Source organism: Phyllostomus hastatus, unplaced genomic scaffold, assembly GCF_019186645.2.
Source record: "Phyllostomus hastatus isolate PE091 unplaced genomic scaffold, TTU_PhHast_1.1 phas_scaffold_345, whole genome shotgun sequence".
NCBI lineage: Eukaryota > Metazoa > Chordata > Mammalia > Chiroptera > Phyllostomidae > Phyllostomus > Phyllostomus hastatus.
Window position 1 is genome coordinate 6,695,772 of NW_025334024.1, and position 19,897 is coordinate 6,715,668.

The 19,897-nt window shown below is 51.2% G+C and overlaps 1 protein-coding gene across 1 annotated transcript in view; it reads right to left on the reverse strand.

Annotated features, from left to right (window-relative positions):
* The window catches only part of PLCG2 (phospholipase C gamma 2), a 147,942-nt gene that overhangs the window by 52,753 nt on the left and 75,292 nt on the right, over window positions 1–19,897 (reverse strand). The window contains exons 10-20 of the mRNA XM_045818416.1: window positions 17,795–17,896; window positions 16,989–17,107; window positions 15,432–15,517; window positions 13,891–14,011; window positions 13,344–13,512; window positions 9,832–9,936; window positions 8,686–8,775; window positions 7,970–8,145; window positions 6,445–6,645; window positions 5,415–5,534; window positions 455–635 (exon numbers count right to left, since the gene is read on the reverse strand). Of these exons, the coding sequence (XP_045674372.1) occupies window positions 455–635; window positions 5,415–5,534; window positions 6,445–6,645; window positions 7,970–8,145; window positions 8,686–8,775; window positions 9,832–9,936; window positions 13,344–13,512; window positions 13,891–14,011; window positions 15,432–15,517; window positions 16,989–17,107; window positions 17,795–17,896 (1,470 nt within the window). The remainder of the gene's footprint in view (window positions 1–454; window positions 636–5,414; window positions 5,535–6,444; window positions 6,646–7,969; window positions 8,146–8,685; window positions 8,776–9,831; window positions 9,937–13,343; window positions 13,513–13,890; window positions 14,012–15,431; window positions 15,518–16,988; window positions 17,108–17,794; window positions 17,897–19,897) is intronic.

Here is a 19,897-nt window from a genome sequence, read left to right on the forward strand (position 1 = left end):
ACTGGCTTCCTCTCTGCACCTCCAGGCCCATCCCACCTCAAGACCTCTGCCCTTGCTGTCCTCCCTCCACACAGCTGCACGACTGGCTCCTTCGCCCTGCTGCTGTCTGCTCAGAAGTCTCCTCAGTGAGCTCTTCCCAGACCCCCGTGGAGAACTGCATCTGCATCACCCTGAATACACCTTTCCACCTTCCCATTCGTTTTTCTCCATAGTACCTATCACTACCTTGCAGTGCTCTGTATAGTTTTAAATTTATCTCATTTATTATCTGTTGCCCCCACTCTAAGCAGCGTCAGGGCAGGGTCTTTGTCCACTGTTTTCGATGCTGCACCCCCCAGGACTAGAGCAGCATCAGACACATGGCAAGTGCTCAGTAAAGGTTTGCTGAGTGAACAGATGAATCCTAACCTCGGACAAGACATTCCACCAAGCAATGCGGGAGCCCACCGCCTACCATGCTGTAGCGCTCCAGGAGTTCGGGAGTCACGGGGTAGCGCAGTTTCATCTTCCGGTACAGCGCGTGCTTCTTGTAGTAACTGACGAGCTCCACCAGGCTCTCGAAGTAGGCGGAGGTCCCCAGCACGAAGTGCCGGCCGTCCCGGTTGATGCGACAGTGCTTCACCTTGCCCTTGGCCCTGGAGGGGGAAGACCACAGGGGGCTGACGCTCTGAGATCCCGGCAGCCAAACAACTGCTATGCAATCCCCACCTCTCGGAAACTACCTAGTTATCCATCCTTGGGGGACCAGATAATAAACAGGGTGCAGCGTGTCCATGGAATACGATGATGTGGGTCTTTTCAAAGCCGACACGGAAGAGTCTGCGCCTGGGAAGGTGCAGGAGCGACTGGGGAGAAATGCTGCAGGGTGACTCCATGGACGGCTAGCTCATCTTGCCCGTCCCCCCCTCCCCAGCTACGGGACTTGACTTTGGGAACACCGATCAGGGCTGGCAGACTATGACCCACAGGCCAAGTCCTCCCTGCCCCTGTTTCTGTAAGTAAAGTTTTATTGAAACAAGACCACATTCGTTGTTTATGCATTGCCTGTGGCTGCGTTCACTCTATAATGGCAGCGTGGAACAGTTGCAACAGAGACCATCTGGCCTGAAAGGCTTAAAATACTTACTTTCTAGTCCTTTACTCTGGGACTGCACGCCTGAATCCTTAAATCTTATCTAAAAATGTCCCAACTAGTCAACAATGGCATTTTTCCCCAAAACAAAGTGTCTTTTTTTTTTAATCCTCACCCGAGGACACGTTTTACTGATTTTGGAGGAGCTGGGAGAGGGAGAGGGAGAAAAAGAGAGAAAGAAACACTGATATGAGAAAGAAACATCCCTTGGTTGCCTTCCCTACACACCCCAACCGGGACTGAAACCACAGCCTGGGTACTGCCCAGACCAAGAATCGAACCCACAACCCTTTGGTGGTCAGGACAGCACTCCGACCAACTGAGCCACCTGGCCAGGGAAAGAAAACAAGTCTTTTATCTCCCATTTCAAGCAAGAGGCAGAAAAAAATCCATAAGAAAACGGACTCCTCAGTCTTACTAGCTTTTATCAGCAGGAATAGAAACATTTGGGAAGAGAAGTTTTGACCTTAACTTTATAGCCAAGAGCATCTTTTTATTAAAACTGTCTAACAGCAGTTACTATGGGTAAACTACTCATCTTTTTTTAAAATGGGGCACCTTGGAGACATTTTTTATGGTTTTAAATAAAACACACATCCTCTTTAAGTCGTTTCTTCAAAAAGCCCTGTTAAAAAATGCTAGAAGACTTCTGTTTCAGTAGCTTATTTGCAGTGATATTCTAATAAATTTTTTAAAGAAATACTGCTGAGTAGAAAGACAAGTTGCAGAATAAAACCACAGCATGATCCCATTTGCGTTTTTAAAAACAAAGCACACAGTCGGCACTAAACATTTTCCATGGGTGTGCAACACACGTGTGTCTGTTTTTCTAGATGGAGATGCTAGTTAGAAAGTGGTGCTTTCCACCAGGACACGGACTGAGATACACAGGACCACAAGGGGCTGTAGCCTGCACTGCAGTGTCTCAATTTTTTATAAGGAGAATACACTTAGACAGTTAAAAATTAACTCTAAAGCTTTTTACAAAAGCCCCCCAGGGCAGGGAGGCTGCAGGCTGCGAAGGGCTGGGTCAGGTTCTGGCTTCTTCCTTAGGCAGCTGCTCTGGGCCTGCTTCCTCCCCAGGGTGCCGGGGAGCCGCGGCACCTGTCTTCCGGGCAGGGTTAGGGCTGCTGTCTGTCAGGTGACCCAGGGTAACCCCTGTGCAATGTGTGCTGCACCCAGAGGGCACTTCATAAATGAAGGGCTAAGAAAATAGAGCCAAGGTCGAGCCAAAACGAGCTTCCCCGGGCAAGAGAAGGAGACAGGAACGGGGCTAGAGTATGAGCTGGGGTTTCAGGCGTGTGTGCTGCTACAAGTCAGCGGTCACCACATCCTGAGGGTCTCAGCTTCGCCGAGAAGCACCTGGTCCCACCGAGGGATGTCTCCACCCTTCGCACCCAGACAACAATTGCACCTCTTCCCAAGGGTCTGAAAGCCCATGCTTCTCCTCTGCTGTGGAAACCCACCCAGAGGTCCAGTGCACGCTCCCAGAGGCCAGAACCATGCCCCACCCAGTGGAGGCACCCCGCAAACATATGTACGGGGGGGAAAAGGGCCCCAGACCTGTGTCCTCCTCTGCTGGAGCACATGCTCCGCCCCATCCCTCGAGCCCCTATTTCCTGTAGCCTGCCTGACCTGTCTCGGTGGCCCTTGTCACACAACAGTGCAGTGGTCTATTCACGTGGCTGCCCTCCCAGAGGCAACGAGGGACAGCAATGCCCACCCACACCCTGACCGAGTAAGTTTGAAAAAGTCTGTGTGTCCAGGACAGGAGGGGGTCTTATTTTTTTTAATCCTTACCCAAGGATATGATCTTATTTTAAAAAATTATTGATCTGAGAGAGACAGGAAGGGAGAAAGAGCAAAAAGGAAAACATTGTGAGAGAGAAACTGATCGGTTGTCTCCTGCACGTGCCCCAACTGGGGGGGTTGAACCTGAAACCTAGGTATATGCACTGACCGGGGATCGAACCGATGACTTTCTGGTGCACAGGATGACACTCCAACCAACTAAGTCACTCAGCCAGGGCAGGAGGGGGTCATTTTTGACTCTTATGATGACTGAGGGTCCCGGACAGGCATGCAGCAGGCAAAAGCCAGGCACTCACCATCCACACAACGGAAACAGCCTTCCCCACCCCTCCTCTTTGAGATGCAACCTGCTGGACCAAGCCTTCCTGACAGAGACACTCACTCAGCCCGTGCTTCCTGACCGCCTGCTGTCTCCCAGCCCACTCAAGCCAGGGGAAAACTGGTTAACGGCCAGGAACACTTCAGAGTAAGATGACATCGCTCATCCCCACCAGACCACCGGCCGTGAGAGAGCAGGACCAGGCTATGTTGTCACTCCTGTATTTCTGGAGCCCTGCCCAGGGACTAGAACATAGTAGGTGCTCACTGAACATTTACTGATACCTTAAAATTAAAAACTGGGGCTTTTAGGGCACCTCTGATCTCATGGGGATGACAAACATGCAGACGGGATGCTGGACACACATAAATCGGGCACCAGTCTTCACCCACATGGTCCCAGTGAACTGACCCCGACCCCACGGCCTGCTGAAGGAACCAGTCAGCATCATGGCACCCAGCTCAAGCAGGGGCCAGATCAGGTACATGACAGGACTCGTCCTTTCTGCTGGACCCTGTCCTGGCCCCCAGGTAAAGCCACCTGCAAATGAAGCCACAGAGAGAGCAGCATGGCACACAGCCAGCCTCCCGAGGACTTGCAGGTGGGGCCTGCACCCAGGCCTGTTGGAGCCTCTCAGCAGGTAGCCAGCGGATCCCACCTATCTTGGTGGTTCAAGCCGCTGAGTTTGGTGTCTGTCAATCGTACCCAACAGCATCCTGACTGACAAGGCTATGACATGAACCTCAGCATCCAGTGTGGTGGCTGGTGCAGCAGATGCTCCTTCAAGCCAGCCCGGTTCCCATCCAGGCAGAGGCGGCACCCCTACAAGCTTTGGGGAAAAGGGCAAAGGGCAAGACCAGTGCCAAGACATCTGGGGCCTCCCTGCTGGCAGCATGAAACACAAAAGAGCCATGCTGGCCAGCGCCAGCACATAGTAGGTCCTCGGTAAATGGCAGTGATAATGACCATCACCCCTACCCCTGACCCACCACACACACACACACACACACACACACGAAGGCAGCTCGGAGATGACTGACCGCAGAAAGGGAAGCCCAGGAGAGGAACCCGGGGCGGCCAGAGCAATAGGACTGGAAGGAACAGGGGTGGCCCGGGCACACCAGGGCCCCCACTGTCAGCTGGTAGCCTCCATCACCACGCGAGAGCATGGGCCTGCAGCTACTGCCTCCTCCCACGTTTCATAAAAAGCAACCTGAATTTTCAAGTGAAATTTCTTAGTTTTTAACGTCTCCATGCAGGCTGAGCAAAATAGCCACAGGCCTTGCTGGACCCAGTTTGAAGGCTGCTTGCCTGAGACCTCACAGTGAGGAGCACAGGCTTTGGAGGGGAGCGGGCCCAAGTCGGAAACTCGGCTACACCCTGTGGCTCCAGACAGCTCACTCTACCTCTCTGAGCCTCCATGTCCTTCCTTGTAAAACTAGATTTACCCTCGGCAGCTACAGTAAAGGGCTCAACCAGATGAAGCCTCAAAGGCAGCCCAGGGTCTGGGACATTGGTTAGGGACTCGTATGTACAGTAGCCAGTCTTCTATTAGCATCGCCAAGAACCCACTGGGGCTGCGAGGACGGAGGGACAGCGTGATGAAGCGGATCTGGACTCTATTTCCAACACCGCCATTGTCAGGAACTGAAGGAGTCCAGTGTCATGGAGTGAATTAAAGCCGAGAAATACAGTCCTAGAGATGGTTGGTCTATACAGCCTTCTCACTGGCAGTGCTGGGTGGCAAGTAAAGCTGGGAGGAAATCCGATCTGTAACATCACTCGTCTGGGCCACCAGAGATGCCTGGGTTTGAATCCCAGCCCCACTACTTGCTGGCTGCATGTTTCAGCAAGTTACTCAACCTCTCTGTGCCTCAGTGTCCTCCTCTGAAAAATAATGATCATGATTGCAGATCGTTGAGAATATAGACCAGTGCCCAGCACACCGAAAGCACGTACTAATGTAGGCTGCTGTTGTTATTTTTATTGCTGTCATTATTGTTGGCCCTCCAGGGAGAGAACAATGAGCTAAATAAACCTCCACCTGCAGTTCTCCATGCCCGGCCTTCCTGAGCCTCCTTGGGAGCACACGCAGCAGGGGAGAGCACGCGGCAGGCTCCACCCCCCACCAGCCCCACCCGCCTTGCTTACCTGAAGGTGATGGCATAGGAGTCGCTGCCTTCCCGCTTCCGGATGAGGAAGGCACCGTCCCGGGGAACTCTCATCAGCATGTCCTCCGCTTCTCCACGGCTCAGCCCGTCATAGTACCACCTGCAGCATGGAAGGGCCAGGTGAAGGGCCGCCCACAGAGGACACACCCACCTGAGGATGCCTCAAGTCCCCAGAAACCACCATGGAGACCTGTGGGCCTCCCATCCAAAAGACCTGTGAAGAGTGCATTTGTAAAAAGGCCACCAAGATATAGCTTGGGTGAAACATTGATCTAGTGCATCTGTTTGAAGCGTAAGACAATAAACCAACCCCTTCTTTACCACGCCCCACCCCCGCCTGCCTCTTAGCCGCCAGTACCGAGAGTGGCACAGAGAGCTGGAGCCAGAGGCCACAGCGAACAGCATTGTAGACAGAGGTGTTGTTTGTTTCATTGGTCCTTGCTTACTTGTAAAGTGAAATAGCAAAATTTAAAAGGCAATCTGTATGAATATAGACAAGAGAAATGAAAAATAAAGTTGCTGTGAGTTATATGGCTTTCTCAGAAATGTGTACTTGAACAGCTTCCTGCTTAAAAATTTTTGTATTTGTCTTTGTCTCCAGAATTGGTTAACCCTTTGCATGGCAGTACTGATATTCACTTTTCCAGGTGAAAAATAAAGGGAAACTTTTATCACTATTTTTTCCTTGTTTGCTGTCAGGACAAACAGGAACAATCTTTGACAAACAGAAAGACATCACTGGGCTAAAATTAATCTGAAATTATTCTTCAGGACCGTGAAGATAAAGCAGAAAAAAAGGAAGGGAGAAGAAAGAATGGGGCAAGAGTAGGGGTATCTGGAAAGGAATTTGGAAACTGTGGCCACCCTGGGAACTTTGGGGGACCCCAGAGGAATTAGGGCCCCCACCCACCCACAAGGAAGGCTTTTCTGATGGATGGCCTCAGTCAGCCGGGGTGTCTGCACCCGGCCAAACCCATGGATGTGCTGCCCCAGAGCTTGGGCTCACGTACGGCTTTGACTCGTGGGGGTTGGGGTTGGGCACAGGGTCCGTGAGGCGCAGCTCGAACTCGGCACAGCGCAGGTGCGTCCCGCGGTAGTACTGGATGAGGGCGTAGATGCTGGGGAACATGAGGTTGTCAGTCAGGTAGTACTTCATGACCCCGTCCTCCATGGTGGAGCGGATCCGGCAGTGCTGGACGCGGCCTGACCGCCTGTGGGCAGAGGGACAACATCAGAGCCCAGGCCAGCTGGCCCTCCTGCACCTGGGCGTCAGAGAACACAGGTGGGGGCCAGAAGTGCAGCCCGGGGTCCCGACAGGGGGACACTAGGTGTGACCACACAGGCCGCCTTCTGCTCCTAGAACAGACCCCAGGCTTTAGCACAGGCTGGTCCTTTTCTGGATTTCAGAACACACCTTCCTCTTCCACCCACTGCACCCTTTTACCTACATAACTCCTACTCTGGAGCCAGAAGACCCAGGTTCAAGTTCTGACCCTGCCACATGGGCTGTCCTCTCTGAGCTTCTGTATCATTATCCTAGTGGCCAAACGAAGGTAATGAGAGCTGTCCTAGAGAGCTGTCCTGAGAGACCCCACACCAAATGCGCCTGGAATGCTGCCTGGTGCATGGTACGAATGTGTTAGCTATCAGAGTTATTTATATTTTATTATAATTTTTATCCTTCAAGTCTCAATTTAAACACTACTTCAGGAAGTCTTCCCTTACCATCACCCTCACCGCAATATTACATGAGATCCCTCTCTCTAACAGACCCCCAATACCACATGAGATCCCTCTCTAACAGGCCCCCAATACCACATGAGATCCCTCTCTAACAGACCCTCATAACATCGTGCATGTTTCTCATTGCACTCACCACAACTACAATCATGTACTAGTCACGTGATTAGTCTTTCACTGTCCACCTTCCCCACCAGACTAATCTCCATCAGGACAGAGACCCTGCCTGTCTGATCACTGCTAAAGCACAGTGCCTACCACAGAGCAAGCACTGGATAAATGTCTTTTAATGAATGAAGGCACAGATGAATGAGTGAGTGAACGAGTGGATGCATGAGTGAAGGAGAAAGCTCACGACAGCGCGATAAGGCTGCTTTTAGAATGTCTGTTTCAGAGACAAGGAGGGAGAGAATCCAGGAGGCTGAGGGAACTCCCCAGGCTCATACCACCTGACCCAGGGCTGGGACTAGGGGAAAGGGAGTGAGGCCACATTGTCTTAAGTGCAGAGTCAGATCCTGTTTTTATTTAAAATGTTGATATTTTCTTCATCATCATTTTTTGGCATTACTTTTGATTTTTTTAAAATATTGCATTGATATGTCACTAATTGTGACTGCCAAGTTTGGGGCCTCACTCACTGCACCCAAGCCCTGCCCACACCACTCACTAAATGAAGTCTGGGTTCTGGTCCAGGCCTGCCCACGTCTGGCCTGAGCTCCCACGACTCGCCACCCAGCCCCCCATCCCGCCCGCTGCGAGCAGGCGGCAGGCATGCCTCGGGCAGAGGGCCATTACCAGAAGGACAGGGTGTAGTCATTGGGGAACCTCTCGCTCTCCCGCACCAAGAAGGTCCCGTCCTTGCCCCCCATCTCGGAGCAGTACTCCTGCAGCAGCTTCTCGGCACTCGTCCTCTTCTCCACCTTCTTGTGGAACCACTTCTCTCCAAAATGCAGCTCGGTAGGGGGTGTATCCTGGGCCAGAGAGAGAGGAGGAGTTTCTGAGAACGTAGGCCAGACCCCCTGCATCATAAGACTGGTCCCTCTTCACACGCTGATTTGGGGGGCTGAAAACAGGCTGGCCTCAGCCTGCCCTCACCCCAAGAAGTCTGGGAAGACAGTTTCCACTGGCCTCACCTGCCCGCTAACCTACTCTAGACAGCCCCCATCTGTGGTGGCCTCCTGAGACAAGGGGTAAGGGATCCCCAGTGGAGCCCTCATGCTATTGCAAAGGAAGTCTGAGAGCCATGCCCTGGGAGCGACACTCAAGAAACAGCACCAAGGATGGCCAGCAGCCTAAAGGGAAAGCTGGAGACCAGGCCAGGGTGTGGGGCCAGACAGAACATCAAAGCCCCAGTTTCCTCCAGGGAGCACATACCCTTCAAACCCTTCAGAGAGCAGGAATGACCCTTGAATCTCATTGGTTAAGTCCTAGGCCAGTCAGCCAATCAGAGAAGAGCTAGGGAGGCCTTGGTACCCAAAGAGATGAGAGGAGCCACCTAGGTCTCCACATACCTGGGGCACTTCTTCTTCCATGGTCTGTTCAATGTCATCGCTGAAGGACAGCTTGGCATCGGCGATGGCGCAATAGTGCCGAGTCCATTTCTGGAAAGTGCAACCAGCATTAACTTGTCCCCAAAGTCTCTACCCCATCAACTCGGGGGCCCAGGGTCCCTGCCTGGAAGCATCACCCTGGCATTACCTTGGGGCTCGCCGTTCCCACCTTTATAGACATTGATGGTGGTTCCACAAAATTCAACCGCCTTTGAGACATGTCTTTTAAAACATCTATTTACTTGGAGTTCCCTTTTTTTCATTTTCAGAACTTTTCTATTCAGTGTATCCAAGGGTAGATATGACATAATACCAATTTTCTATTTCATATTTAATTTGACAGCATCATGAATGATGGGATTGTTTTTTATGTCCTCATGACTTTTTCTTTTTTGTAATGACCGTCTTTTTTCATTTCATTCACTTTTTAAGACTTACAGGATTCCTTAGCCAGTTTGCTTAGAGACCCTTTCTTCCACATTTCACTGTGACTCACTTCTTTCTTTAAACCTTAACCATTTTCAGTGTTTACTTCTAGGACGTAAGAATAGACACATAAAAATATACTCAAGTGGATGTGCACGTTAGGTTCAGGGATACGAGATGTGGTGTCAGGGCTCAAAATGCCTCTTCTCACCAGGAAACGAGGTTGCCTGTGGAACTGTCTCAGACGGGAAGAGACCGAGGAGTCAGGACAACTAAAAGCCTCATTGCAGCCAAACTTGGTTCTTGAGCCAGAAAAAGGACAGTGGTGGACAAATGTGTGCTATTGGAGTAAGGCCCAGGAGTGAGTCAGTGCTGTGCCGACGTTAACCTCCTGGTTACAGCCATCGCACTCTGAGCGTGTAGGAGGTCACTACTGGGGGAATCTGGGTGCAGGGTATATTCTTCGTGTGTGCGGGTACGAGTGTAAGCATACAGTATGTTATACTGAATACAAAATTATTTCAAGACAAAACATTAAAAACATAAAAGAAAAGTAAAGCTTCATTACAATGATAATTCACTTGGGTAAAAAATGGGAGGAAGGCAGGAACACCCGCTGCGCCGTCCAGCAGGCCTCGGAGACGCTCGAGGTCTGGGAAGGGGTGGGTGTGCGGGGCTCACCTGGTCGATGGAGTCCCACATGTACAGTTCACCCTGTTGCTTGTGCTCATCTTTCTTGTCCTCCATGTCGACATCCACGTCGCCTCGGGGGCCCAGCTTCTTATGCTGAGGGGGAAAGTACAGGTCGCTGGTCCCCCTCCAGACCCCCGACTAGCACGTGTAAGGCAGCAGTCATCTGTCTGCGGCGCCACACAGCACCTCCGCACGGCCTGTCCTGCCTGCCTGGCTCCTCACTCGCGACACCAGCTCTGCGCTGGGTGTCATGTTACCTCCTCAGAGAGCTGTCCTCAGCTCCTTGATCTGAGAAGAACCCACACTTCCCTTCCCACCCCTTCATTCGCTCTCTAGCCCTTGGAAGCTACTTTTCATGCTCTCTGTGTGTTTCTGTGAACCTGTCTGTCTGCCTTCCGTCTTCCCCGCTAGAGTGTGAGTCCCATGAGGACCACGCAAGTGGACCTTTAAAAACAGTTAAAGGTTCCCGGAGACTTTGTTTCATTCCCTGTTGAATCTCCTGTGGCAGCTTAGCAGCGAGTAAGTGTGCAATAAATCCTCAGTGAGTCCCCTCTCCAGCACACAGAGGGGAAGGCAGGGCCACAGCCAGTCCGGGGGGCACAGGGCCTGTAGGGCAGCAAGAGGCACCCTGAGGGTGGAGAGGGAGAAGACTGGGTGCAAACAGCACTGCCGCTGCTCTGTCGGCCGTGTGACCTGGGGAAGGTGGCCACACTTCTCGGAGCCTCCCACTTCTCATCTGTAAGACTAACATGATGATGACGAGATGCTCACCTGGGTGAGTACTGACCACCTGCCTAGACAAGCATTTGTAAATCCCAGGTAGTGGTGACCTGGTGAAGAGAGTTCAGGATAGGGGGTCAGACCTGGGTTTGAGTCAAGGCCTGTCACCTTACTGGCTGTGTACCCTTGGTCATGTGACAATCTCTTTCTCAATCTCAGTAACTTTCTCTGTCAACTGGGTATAATGACATCCCTGTGGGTTCCTGTAAGCCAAGGGGCATTCAAGACACCTGCGAACATTAAAGCATGACAGGAGGGGTCTGGCTTGCACAGCTTTGAATTAGTTCTTTGGCAGGAACTGAGCAGCTGGGTCACTTAACCTCTACACCTCAGCGCCCACACCCACAAAGTGGGCTGGGGCCCGGGTAAGCCTCGCAGGGTTATGATGGGATGGGATCAGCAAACACAACCGTGCCTAGCCCAGGACCACTGCATGGCGCACACTGATTGTGTCACGAATGCTAATTCCATCCCCTTTCCCTGCAACAGGACGGGGTGAGCCATGAAGTACCACAGCTGGGGCAGTGGTGGCTCTACAAGGGGACTTCGCACCCAGAGACAAGAGCGGGACATCCCTGGAGACACACGGAGAGCTGTCCTGACAGAAACAGAGGGCAGTGTCAATGAGCTGGGAACAGAAATGGCATGAGGTCCCCTGAAGACTCAGGGACCGAATGCCTGAGAAGCTGTGGACCCTCCTGGCCTCAGCTCCTGTCCTGCCTTCCTTTAGTGTCTCAGAGAAAAGTGCCCCAGGATCTTAGCCAAATCCTCCAAATATGCTGGTGCTTTTAGACCTGTGGGCCCCAATGCCCCCTCACACTGTCGGCTACTACTTGTTGATGGGCCGGTCTCCCCACTAGACCGTGACCTCCTGGCACATAGGGACTGTCCCCAGTGTATCTGCCTAATAAACGCCTATCCATCCTTTCAGATCAGCCTGCTGTGGTCAGTGAAATCCATCTCACTCCTTCCACTACTGGCTGCCCAACTAGAGACTGCATATCCCGGGCTCCCTTGCAGGTGATATGGTCCCATGCCCAGGTTCTTGTGCACTGAACAGGGCTGGCTGGGACGTGTACAGCTGACATGTACACGTTTACCAGAAATTGCTGGCCCTGGACCCTGGCACATTCCCCCTCTTACTAGCTGGAGCTCTACCATGCACGGCGCCCTCTACCAGGGCGGCGCCCTCGGGCAGAACCTCTACCACTCGTGCCTTGGACTCCCTTTGAAGCCGGCAAGAAGACTGAGGACCCCTTTCTCAGAATAATGTTTATAATGTACAAGATTATAAGACAGCCCTGACCAGTGTGGCTCCATCAGTTGGGAGTCATTCTGCAAGCAAAAGGTCACCGGTTCAATTTCTGGTCAGGGCACACACCCGGGTTGCAAGTTCGGTTCCCAGTCAGGGCACGCATTCGAGAGGCAAATCCATCAATGTTTCTCTCTCACATCAGTGCTTCTCTCCCCCTCTCTCTCCCTCCCTTCCCCCTCTCTAAAAATACATAAATAAAATCTCTAAAAAAAAGTTTATGAGAAACTATGTTGAAATACAATTATTAGTATATTAAATAAAAAATATTTGCAATATACAAAATATGTGCTTTCTTTATTAATATCTTATATGAAGATGTAGAGGCGGCTCTAATAACTACCATAATTTCAAAGTGGTGACACGCCCAACATTACTCAGAAATATTTGCGGTAGCTGTGACTGTGATATGAAAATATCCATGGTTTCTGCTGGTAGCAAAGCCCCAAGTGGTTTGTTGCCAATATTCATAAAGGAAGGAGATGTTAAGTTTTTACTTATAGGCTAATAAAAATAAAGAGGCAACATTTTCCCCAAGTTCCCACATCACCCCCACCCCTGAGTTCTATCTGTGGATTCCTGGGGGATTGTGGAACCCCAGCTGAAAGCCCTTCCCTAGGAGACTGTAGAACAGGATCCAGGGTCCCTGGATGACCTTGGACCAGACTTCAAAGCTTCCAGAACACTCTCCTTCAGATGAGGAAGAAATAAACCCTTATATGCTTCAAGCCACCACATACCAGGTTTCTTTCTCCTAGTCATACAAGTGCCCAGTGTCACCCTGTCCAGGGCATCCTTGGCACTCCTGGGCACAGCAATCACTTATCTCTCCCATAGCACCTGGCACGCCACCCACGAGTGTATGCTGCCCTTGTGGGGCAACTGCTCACCTCCAGTCCACCTCCCACACTAGACTGGGAGCTCCCAAGGGTAAGAGCACCCCTAGCACCTTGCAAGGTAAGAGCACCCCTAGCACCTTGCAGGTAAGAGCACCCCTAGCACCTTGCAGGTAAGAGCACCCCTAGTACCTTGCAGGTAAGAGCATCCCTAGCACCTTGCAGGTAAGAGCATCCCTAGCACCTTGCAAGAGTAAGAGCATGCCAGCACCTTGCACGGGACTCGAAAAGGGGTGTGGTGAAGGTCTGCCCGAGGAATGAGTGAGTTAATAGTTACATAGCACTGCAATGACGCAGGTGCAGTTCTAAGCACACAGCACACTAACCATGTGGGATCTATCATTATCCAGCCCCCAGACTGATGAGGACATACAGGCACCAAGAGGCTAACTGACCTTGCCAGGGTCACAGATTAGTAAGGACAGCGGCATGAGCCAGGGCAGTGGGACCTGGAGCCCAGTGCTGAGCCTCTGGCTCCCCTGAATGAATGACAGCAGCCCGAGGCCGCCTACCTTGATGATGATCTTTTCCCGCAGCTGGCTGGGTGAGGGCAGCTGGTCGGCACTGGCCTCCGTGGGCTTCGTCAGCAGCATGTCACCAAACACCTCCTTGAACACTCTGGCCATGTAGCGCTGCTGTTCCACGCCACAGTGCTCCTCGATGGACAGGACCACAGGGAAGCTGCAAGTGGCGGGGGCAAGGAGGCAGGCCCTCCGTCTGAGCCTGCCTGGCAGAGCAGCTGCTGCCCCACCCAGGCCCGCCCAGCAGAGGGGAAGGTGGGCTCAGCGTGGGGGAGCTGAGGTCACTGAACAGCAACACTGTTTCCCAGTGCCAGCCTTCTCCAGGCTCTGAAACAAGTCAGCGACTTGTGCTCTTGGCCTGTAGGGGGCGCCATCACTCAGCCAAAGACTTGGGAGTGACTTAAGATGGAGTGCAGGCTGGTATATTTGTGTCTCCATGCATGTCTGAATGTGGGGATAGGGAGGGGTGTTTGTCTGTCTGTTCAACCTTAGTGGTCTTTCCCTTAAAAGTGAACCACCTGGAAATCAGACAACTGACCTCGAGGTGACAAAGGCGTGGTCTTTGATGGCCTGCACGACGTCATCAAACTTGATCTTGGTGGTCCGTGTCCAGCCGTGGTAGATGATGGGCTTCCCGTCGGGCCCGTCCCAGCAGTCCACTGTGGGGAGACACACACAGCTTCACCACCAGTCCACCACTCGCCACCTCACGAGTCCACTGACAGCAGACACGTGCCCAGCCAGTTAGAGATCAGCCCTGACCCCTCACCCCTGTGCCAGCTCAGTTACTAGAACATGGGGGACAAACCTAATAACTGCACTTAGGGACCCCCAACATGAGGACAGGTGTTACCTGTGTTACCTGTGTGGTTGCAGGAAGATTCTGGTTGTTTAAATAAAGGTCCCTTTGTAATTCAATACATTTGTCCAAAAAAAAAAAAAACTATTATAAGTGTTTCTCTTCTAAAAAGATATTTACATTGTGTTTTATTTTCTGATTTTACTTGTCTAAATCTTGGCTTGCTTTTTCTGCTGGTAGAAATAACAGGCAGCGATGTGAAAATTTATTCTGAAAGGTTCGGAGAGGAATATTCAGACAGAACTGGATTGTGTGGGAGGCAAGCACCCCTGTACGTCACCCCCCGAGGTGACGGGGCCTGGCAATGTCAAACTTCATCTTTTCACATTTGCTCTTTCCCAAGAGGGGAAAAAGTATAAAATAGGCAATACTCTGTAAGAATAAGTGCTGTTAAAGTCTGATACCATGACACATTTTTTTAAATAAAGTTGGAACCTAAACCACTGATTAGCCTTTTCTCAGCCTAACACACCTATGAGCCTCTGGCGGTCGAGTCAGGCCAGGGAGTAAGAGATGAGGAGATGGGAGGAAGCGGCTGGACCCTGGGCATGTCCAGGTGCCTGGAATCACCTGTCTCAGGGCATCTGTGAGCAACTGTGACAAGAACAATCAGGATGCCATCCAGGGCTGGGCCAGCTAACACTTGGAGGGCATTCGTTTGCCTTCCTCTAGAAAAAGCTCTGAAGGGAACCAGAGGAGGACAGAAGGCCAATAACGCCGTTTTTGCTGCCAGCCTCCCAGGCCTTCCATTGTGTCAGGACGCCATCTAGATGGTTTGGGGCCCCACCTGGCCAGGCTCCACACCACTCCTGTGGTGGGGGCAGATTTCTTCTGGGGAGAGGTCCCTGCCACTGATGGCCACATCCCTTACCCCAGATGCTACGAGCACTGGTGTCTCCCTCGGCCTGTCCCACCCACCCCCACTATTCACCTTTGAAACCAAAAAAGCATCCAGCTGCAGGTGGCAGGGGCCAGCCAGTTCAACAATGGGGACCCCACTGTGCCTGCCCAGCAGAGGCATAGGTGGGCTCAGTAAGGGGGAGCAGAGGTCACAGAACAGCTGATAGTTTCCCAGCCTCAGCCTCCTCCAGGCTGTGGGACCAAAGAGTGACTAGGGCTCTTGGCCTGTAGGGGGCGCCAACACTCAGCTGAGGAATTGGCAGAGACAGTGAGCCTCTGTTAGAGGAGGGTGTTATCTCCACCAGGAAAAGGCTACTCACACTCAATGCAGCGACAGCCCATGCGCAGACAGCGGATGTATGCCTCCGTGGACGACTCACTCCGCAGCTGGTCACCTGTGAGGTACCTGAAGGAGAGAAGGCGGGCCTGCACATCAGGGTGTCCTTGGGGAACTTCTCAGCCCAAGCCCCCAAAGGCCTGAGTTCTTCCTGGCTAGAAAGACCCAGGGTTAGGATCTGGGCCAGAAACTTGCCATTGTTTGACCACGCCTTAGACTCAGGCCACAATCACAGGATGTGAACAGTAACCACGTTGGTAATCCACGCGTAGGGTTGAGACCCTGTCTTCTTTTGAGAACTGGGTCAAAGAGTGTCAGGAGTGAGATTTACAGCACATGATAAATGAACAACTCTCCCCTGGCTGCCCATGGACCCTCAGTCTAAACAGGGCAGAGACAGGCCATCATTTTAACATCAGGGAATTGGGCATTGAATAAGTGATCAACAACTACTGGTGGAATTTACTATGCTGTGAACTACATGCGTCAGACATAAAAATACGTATTTTTACGTACTCTCCTCTTTCTCATGTTCCCCTGTAAGAGTTTATGTTCTTTAATTGTCTTCCAGGTTTAGCAGAGTTTACCATTCTAAGACACAAGCTCTTATACCAACGGATGTAGTGGGGAAGAGAGAAGCATGAAACCAATTTGCCCCTGAAATGACTTTAGCTTCCAAAATGCCTGGAGGTAAGCTCAAGGGCCTGGCCAACCCCTGCCTGGAATGGCACTTGGGAAAGCACCAACCTACAGCTCTTGGCTGCCCATGAGCCAAGGCCCTCACCCTCGCACCGTACAAGGCAGACTAGATACCAGAACTTAAGTGCAATGTCGTTTCTCTCTTCCAGTCTATTCTCTTTTTTGCAATCAGGGTAATCCTCCAAGGATGTACATTTCAGCAGGTTGCTCTCTGGCTTACAAGCCATCAGCAGCTCCCATTGCCCCTGCTGTCACTTAAAGATTCCACTCAAACTGACCCCACCAGCCTTCCCTCCTGCCACACAACACCCCTTCCCCCACCCTGGATTCTACAGTCTAGTGTTAACAGACACCTCCCAGTTCCTTCTGCCCCTGGACCTTTGCACATGCGGTCCCTCTGTCTAAAACCCTCTTTCTCACTTCACCACCTGCTCTCCTCTCATCAACTCCTGTCCTTTGATAAGAATCAAAGGAGGTCTTTTCTCCTCCAAGCACATGGGAACAGTGCTGTTCTGTCCTGCCCTGTTTACTGCTACACCCCCAGTACCCAGCAAGCACAGGGCAGGCAGTAAATACCAGTTCAACGACTCATTCAATTTCTTTGCTGTGGCTACTGTGAGATGCCCAAACTGTGAAAACACCAGCTTTGCTAACTGGCTTTTCAGGGCCACAGAAAAAGGATGATCCTTGTAATGCCACCTCTTCCAGAAGCGTTTATATATCCCAGTCTGAGTGGTGTGGCCCTGCACTCTGCCCACAGGCCTTGCCAAAGCAACCCACTGGGATACCCGCCATACCACCCATCACCTGCGACCCCTCCCAGGCTGGTGGCAAAACTCACGTGTTATGTGATGAGGAGATCCAGTAATGAGACAAGGGGTTGTTCATGTCCTGCATGTCCACCACATCATACTTCTCATCCCAAATGCTGTTCTCCCGTGAAAACAGGTACGTGAGGAACTAGGGGGGTCACACACACAGAGACAGGGTCACCACCATGAAGACAAGGAGGGGTGGTAGCTGGTTCTTTCTGGTCTGTGTGGCACAGGGAGGTGGGAGCTCAGGGACAGCAGGTGGTCTCCAAGTTTCCGTGCAGAAGCTCATGCAACAGGCTGCACTGACACAGGTTTCACTGACGATGTTTCCTTTTTAATGTGCGCCCTAAAATATGCTACTACAAGAATATATGCTTCCCATATACCATAGGTTTTAAGGTATAATAATAGCAGAAGCATTTGTGAACCTCCCAACCTGATAAACAAAACTAACAGAATCGTAACATTTAAAAGGCAGGAAATGTAATATCCCAATTCTTCACCCCTTTAAAAAAATTGGAAGGTTGAGTGACACTGAGGTAACACTCTGCTTTCTGGGAACAACGTTACAGGGAACAGGAGCTGCCAGTTCTCCTCAGCCTCACCTCCCCTGCTGCCTCACTCACAGTCAAGCGCAACTGTTAACAACAGCTCACAGGAACCCCCAAAACCTTTGAATTCGGTGTGCTTACCATGCTCTCCCGGGCAGCAAACGCCCTCTGGTGGTAAAAGCAAGAAACGCACTCAGGAAACAAGGTCAATGGGACAAGGACGAGGGAAAGGCTGGAAGAAAACCAGCACTTGTGGAACAGCTCACAAGAAGCCCACTCACCTCATCAACGAACAGAAAGGGCTCCGCAGTTTCCCTCATTGTGTCGTCGATAAACTTTGTCATCCTCTTGCGGACTCTGTTCAGATCCTGAGCCCAGAGCTCCTTAGAATGACAAAGAGAACAAGAATCACCAAAGAGAGGACTGGAAAAAAAGTTATGCCCGACCATCAGGGTGACTTGCCTGGTTGACCTGGGCAAGCCATACACCCTCTCTCTGCGCCTCCTCACCCACTCCGTGGGAGCAACAACATCCACGCACAGTTTCTGTGAGAGCGTGTAATATAAAGTACCTTCCTTGTTTTCCTCTCCAAACCCTACAACCTCAAGTAGTCATCAGACAAAGGGAGAAAACAGGACCCACAGGCTCAGCTTTGGCTAATGCTTTCTGGATGCGGAATATTCTAAAGCCTCTACCTTTAAGAATAATACAAGCAAATGTGCAACTGGACGTGTATGTGGTTAGGTGGGGAGAGTCGGAGCAGGACACATGAAAGAAGGAAACGCTAAAGGACAGACACAAATGCAGTGGTGGAGACACGGCCTCCCTGGAGGGTGGCTGCTGCACAGCAACAATGGGCCTCGCTGTTGAGTCTTGCAAATCTACTCGGATAAGGGACACAAAACAGCTAGGAGACTAGGGATCAGCCCGTTCATTTGAATACACAGGTGTTGAAACCTTTGAATATTAGAACATGAAACTCAATGTAGGACATGTCAGGAAAAGGCCTGGCCAGGCTCTGGTGTCCCCCAAAGGCCAGAAGCTTCCTCCTTCCTTCTACAAAGCTTTCTCATGAAAAGCATGGGTACTTAGCTGACATAGCCTGAATCTTGATGACTGCCAATAAGAAATCTTCTGCCTACCCTGGGCGGTGTGGCTCAGCTGGTTGGAGTGTCATCCTCTAGACTGAAAGGTGGCAGGTTCAATTCCTGGACGAGGTACAAACCTAGGTTGCGGGTTCCATTCCTAGGCAGGGCACTTACAAGAGCGACCAATCGATGTTTCTCTCTCACATCGATGCTCTCTCTCTCTCTCTCTCTCTCTCTCTCTCTCTCAAAGCAATGCAAAAAATGTCCTCAGGGGAGGATAAAAAAGAAAAAAAGAAACCTGCCTGAAGTTCAAAATACAAATGGGGTTAAAAAACAAATCTACTTGGTGTGGGGTACTGCGCTAGGACTCCATACTACTGAAAATAAGAACAATGGTGAAAGGAGTAGTACGTGGTGAGGGCAGTCGCACTGGGCGCAGACTGCACGCCAGGCTCTGCGCTGAATCTTTCCCACGTAGTGGCTTACTGTGAACCACGCAGCCCCAGGAGGCACACATTATTTTCCTGTTATATAAATGGGGGAACTGAGGTGTCAAGTCATTAAATAAAACAACTTGACCCAACATTGAGCTTGAGACCACCTCAGGCACATCTGTTTTGAGGTCTTCCTCTTAACCCCCTTTCTACAGTGTGAGCCGTCCCTCCCAGGGCTGGACTCGGGTATACTCAGCCAGTCCCCTAATGGAGATTTAGATCTGTTGCAAGTTTGCATTGCTATTGAAAATGCTGCCATTTTTGCTTTAGGATAAGTTTCTAGAAGGGCAATCATTTAATCAAAGGATATACCCTTTTTTCAAAGTTTTCATTTTAATTGCATATTGCCTAAGTGCTTTCTAGGAAAAGTTGTACTAATTGGCACACCAAGAGCTACAGTGATTACCCCACAAATGAGCACCCATCGCACCAAACACATGTCCTAGATGACTGGCTCCGTTCATGCTGTCACCTCACAGAGCACTGGGCACATGGGACATTAAGAGTCAGCCAGGCTGTCACGCAGATGCTCATGGGCTGGCTCACATGCGAAGAGCTCCTGCAATTTGCTCCTGGCCCACACCCTTGATCTCTGAGGGTGGTCCAGTGAAGTGAGGGGTAGCCTGCCATCCTCCCCTGTAATGAAATTAAGCAGCAGTAGGTGGCAGATTCTAAGATATAAGGCTTCTTGTCCCCAGGAGGTTAGCCATGTAACTGCTGACAAGGAGAAAATTTGGAGACGTCCTAAATTAAATTACCACAGACGAGAGTGCAGAAGGAGGGGACAAGACAGGTTAATCAG